At 39.0% G+C, this 5,000-nt stretch overlaps 1 protein-coding gene across 1 annotated transcript in view; it reads right to left on the bottom strand.

Annotated features, from left to right (window-relative positions):
* Nucleotides 1-2,481: 2,481 nt before the first annotated feature.
* The window catches only part of LOC113823617 (hemocyanin subunit-like), a gene marked incomplete in the record, with an annotated part of 34,772 nt that continues 32,253 nt past the window's right edge, over nucleotides 2,482-5,000 (bottom strand). The window contains 2 exon segments of the mRNA XM_070138004.1: nucleotides 2,482-3,128; nucleotides 3,371-4,894. Of these exon segments, the coding sequence (XP_069994105.1) occupies nucleotides 2,698-3,128; nucleotides 3,371-4,894 (1,955 nt within the window).

A 5,000-nucleotide genomic window follows, 5' to 3' on the forward strand; every position in this document is an offset into this window, starting at 1 on the left:
AGAACATCGAAAATATTACCCTCTATCTTCTCTGTTTTAACGAAAGAGTATCTGAATTATTTCACGAAAGAGATGGCTGGCTGGATTGTGTGTACTTAGACTTTGAGAAGGCTTTTGATAAGGTGTCTCACAGAAGACTACTATGGAAATTAAAGGCCCTAGATGGAGTGAAAGGCAAACTAGAAGCATGGATGAAAGACAGATGAGCACAGTAATTCAACATGGCAACGAGTAACCAGCGGAGTGCCTCAAGGGTCGGTGTTGACGCCGTTTATGTTTACTATTTTCGTCAATGATTTAGGGTCGAACATAAGCCCAGGCAGTTATCTAAATATGTTTGCACATGACGTGAAGATACAAAAATGATTAACAGACAACGTCGCATGCCAATGCCTCCAAAGTGACATCGAGAACATATTCACATGGAGTTGTAAATGGAAAATGAAATTCATTACAAATAAATGCCACGTTGTCAGGTTCAGAGAAAGTAAAAATCACCCACTTTTCAAATATAAATTACATGTAATATTAAACACAGCTGACAGGGGAAAAGATCTTGGCATAATCATAAATAGAAACCTAAACCCAAATGATTATATAAATGAAAAGGTCCACAAAATGCTAGGACTGATTGCCAACATGGAGAGGGCATTAGTTTATGTGGATGAAGATATGGTAAAGAAGATCATTATAGCAATCACGAGACCAAGTCTTGAGTACGGTGCAGTGGTATGGAGACCACACTTATAAAAGGATAATGACAAACTAGAAAGAGTTCAAAGAGCGGCCACAAGATGGGCACCTACTCTAAGAGATAAGAGTTACGAAGATAGACTACAGAAATTAGGACTTAATTCCTTGGGGGAAAGAAGGAAAAGGGGGAATATGATTATGCTGTTCAACTGTATTATAGGAAGAGTGAAGATAGATAAAGGACTTTTTAATCTTGAACCCAAGGACGAGAGGACACAACAAAAAGTTGAAAATAAAGAGAGATGATAAAGATGTCAAAAATTTAGTTTCCCCAAAAGAACTACTGAAGCATGGAAGTCTCCCCCAAAACGTAGGGTGTGCCAAAAATGTATGTCAATCTAAAAAAATATACGACAATTTAAATATAGCAGACGGAACCACCTGAGCTTAGCTCTTCTCGCGTATTTGAAAAAACTAGGTAAGAACACACACAAAAAACAAACACACACACACAAATGCACACACACACACACACACACATGCATACATACATACATACATATATATATATATATATATATATATATATATATATATATATATATATATATATATATATATATATATATATATATACGTATATATACATATATATATATACATACGTATATAAACGTAAATATATATATATATATATATATATATATATATATATATATATATATATATATATATATATATATATATATATATATGTAAGTATACATATATATCTATGTATGTATTTATGCCTGAACAGCTGCCAAAGGTTTATATATATATATATATATATATATATATATATATATATATATATATATATATATATATATATATATATATGTATATATATATATATATATACGTATATATACTTATATATGAATAAGTATACATATATATGTATGTATGTATTTATGTATTTATATGCATATACACGCAGATACGCACATATAAACATATACACACACATACACGCATACATGTATATAGATATATATACATACATATGCACATACATATTTAAAGATAGATTAATATATACAGAGGTAGATAGCTATTTTGTTTGAAAGATTCAACAGCAAATATTATATTCTACCTTAACCCCCCCCCCCCCTGGAAACACATAATAAAAAAAATACATTGCCATTTCTCTGTCGTAATCGATAGCAATACTATTAATGGTAATATTGATAATAATAGTATTAGCGATAGGATACCAAGCATTTACTACCCAGTCTTCGCCACCGTATTCTACCCTAACTCCTTGTTCCTTCCGCCTTGATGTCTGCTCTCCTTTCCCTTCCACCTTTTTCGCCTTTAATTTCTTTCGGTAAATGGAATAATGTGCCAAATGTGGGTGAATTATGCCATTCCTTACGTGTATCATCAAAGTGCATAGACCTGAAAGAAGTTTTACAAACTTCATTTCGGTTTTTTCTTGAGGGTTGGGAGCAAGGTTGGCGAGTGAAAAGAGCACAATGTGTCTAGGACACTGCATGCCGTCCTCGCTCACATCCTGCCTAAGAATGAGCTATTTTAGGAACATTTTTAAGCTACGGCCAGCGTATATTTAGGGAAAATGTTGGAGTGTGGCCCTTGGCGGGGGCAATCAGAGCCTTGGGGGAAGGAGCTATTGACCCCCTGCCCTCCCCTTCCAATCCAAGATGATATGTCAGAAGGGTACACAGCAGTCTCCTAATGACACTTTCATGTAACATTATACACCAGGGGGAAGGAAATGCCTTGATTGCTACATCTTTTATTAGCTCTTCATACAGAAAGAAATAGACTACATATTTTCACTCTTAATATCAAAGCAAAATTCATACCCTTTAATTCCGTTAGAAACACCCAGTGAAGGTGAGCATGCTGACGATGGTTGAAAACTCTACCTATCTGATAATACCTGATCACTTTTCATGATCGAATGTATATGGGATATATAGTTAAAATAGCTTCCTATTAATGATGGATATGCTCGCCATGATTGAAGACCTTAACTTGGATGTGGCCGAAGTTGGGAAGATCTTCGAATACACGCTCATCGGGAACCCTGCGATCCAGAGGGTAGCCATGTGGGCGATTGTCAGGGTACTTGCCATGGGAACCATAATGATTGAATTCGGTGTTTTCGTGGAGGCCATCCACTGCTGCGTCGGCTGCGCCATCAGTCACGGCAACAACAAGGTCGAACTCCAGACCCTGTTCATTACCCTTGGGGATGAGGAATCGATTTGGAATACCAGTGGCACTCTCGAAATCTTTAAGTCCGGAGTCTGCTCCACCTAAGGCTTCTTTGGTCTTCTCAAAGAGTGTTGCAAAACTAGGCACATCAGGCACAGTAACAGCAGATTCCGAGCATTTACGCTCGATATGGTGTGTTCCACCAGGCACTGTAGAAATGGAATATAAAAGTAAAGTAAATGTAGATTATAAATATTCCTATGAATATGTATATATGTGTGTGCGTAGGGAGAAGGGAAGAAAGTGGCAATCCAAAATTGCACCTATGGTTATATCAAACAGAACATACTGCTTAATCGACTTTAAGTCTGAGCAAGTGAAAGTTCACTGTGCCTTTGGTTATACGAATATCAATAAAGTATTGCAGAAAGGCAAAACACAAGGTACTTACACTTGACCCAGAACTTATCCAGTTCAATGGCATTCCAACGGCCTTCGTCAAAGGTGAACTTGATACCATTGTTGTCGAGGTGAGGCCAGGCGAAAATGCGCACGGTAGCTAGAACTTCCTCGCCCTTGTTATTGCTAACATCAACTTTGATTTTAAAGTCCTTGTGGTTGAGACGAGGAACATAAGTAGAAATGTCTACATCTGCAATCTGTTCAGTGTCATCGACGGCGTTAATAAGATTGTATTCGAAGTCCTCGAAGTAGGTCTCTAGTTCGCCTTCAATTGCTACGCTGTCTACACTTACACCGGCAAATGTTAGTTCTTCCACTGTGTAGGGAGGGAGACTGTCCTTGTGTTCCTTGAAGATGTTATCCATGTATTTATGCAGCCTAAAGAAGCTAGGATCACGGGTGGCAGTTTCAAAGTGTTCTAGTACACCAGGTGGTAAAGCGTACTTTCCATGAGGATCACTCTGTCGACCAAGTACAATGTGAGCAGTATTGTGCAAAGCTCCATAGTACTGGACGTTAGGGCTATACAAAGATGATTCAATAACATCTCCAAGGACGTCGATGCCACGCTCATTCATGATGTCAATGTGATTGCCAGCCTTATCGACAATATAACCGTGGGCAATAGCATCGCGAATTCGGCTCTCGATAATAAGCAAGTCTCGAATGCGAGCAACACCGTCCACATCCTCGAAGTCTACATTATCTGGACGAGAGGGGAACTGACCGCCATACTTGTAAGTGGTGTGAGGAGCAAAACCTTGTACGATGGGTTTATCCCAGCTAAGTTCCTCGACGGGATCTAAGTAATTGGAGAGACGTTCGGCATCAAAGCGAACGGTAAGTTGATGATGTACCCAGAAGAAGTTCTCTCCTTTGCGATCCAGATGATGGGTATATTTGTCGTCCCACCAGAATGGGAATTCCATGTGCCAGGTAACGTGGTGAGTGTTCATTCCAATGTCCTCTCCGAAATAGGCTACTCTCTGTTCAGGATTCTTCTTGGTTCCAGTGAAACTAGACTTAAATTTACCAGGTTTTTGTGTCTGCTTGGCACGATAAGCTGATTCAATGACTTCGCTGTTAGTGAAGAGGTGAGGCGTGACCTCATAGAGTGGAGGAAGTACAACGTGCTCAGTCAGAGGTGAGTGGATGACTGCAACATACAGAGCATAGACAAACTCTCCTTCATTCATATGCTGACGGAAGTAGGCAGCGTTGCTGACAAATGTATTCCAGTCCTTGCAGTGAATGAGAACATCGAAAAGCATGAGTGCTTCATGACGCTGCCTCGGGTTGAAGAGAGAGAACCAGTGCCTCTGTTGGAGAAGCCTGTCATCCTTAAGGTCTCTAACAAGTTTCTGTACAGCTTCACCTCCATCGCTGTAATGGGATAAATCGGCCGCGGGGTCAAAGGAATCAGCTTTGGCTTTTAGGTCAGAGTCACGAATATTCCCGTAGATCTTATGAAGCAGGAAGTTGACGTCATGCTGCTTCTGGGCATCAGACTCACCTAGTAACGGGGGAAAATATAGTACTGATCAATAAAAAAGGAGAATGTTTATATGTAATACACACACATACACATATATATATGTGAGTGTGTGTTCATGCATACA

Source organism: Penaeus vannamei, chromosome 24 (genome assembly GCF_042767895.1).
Source record: "Penaeus vannamei isolate JL-2024 chromosome 24, ASM4276789v1, whole genome shotgun sequence".
In the NCBI taxonomy this organism is placed as follows: Eukaryota; Metazoa; Arthropoda; class Malacostraca; order Decapoda; family Penaeidae; genus Penaeus; species Penaeus vannamei.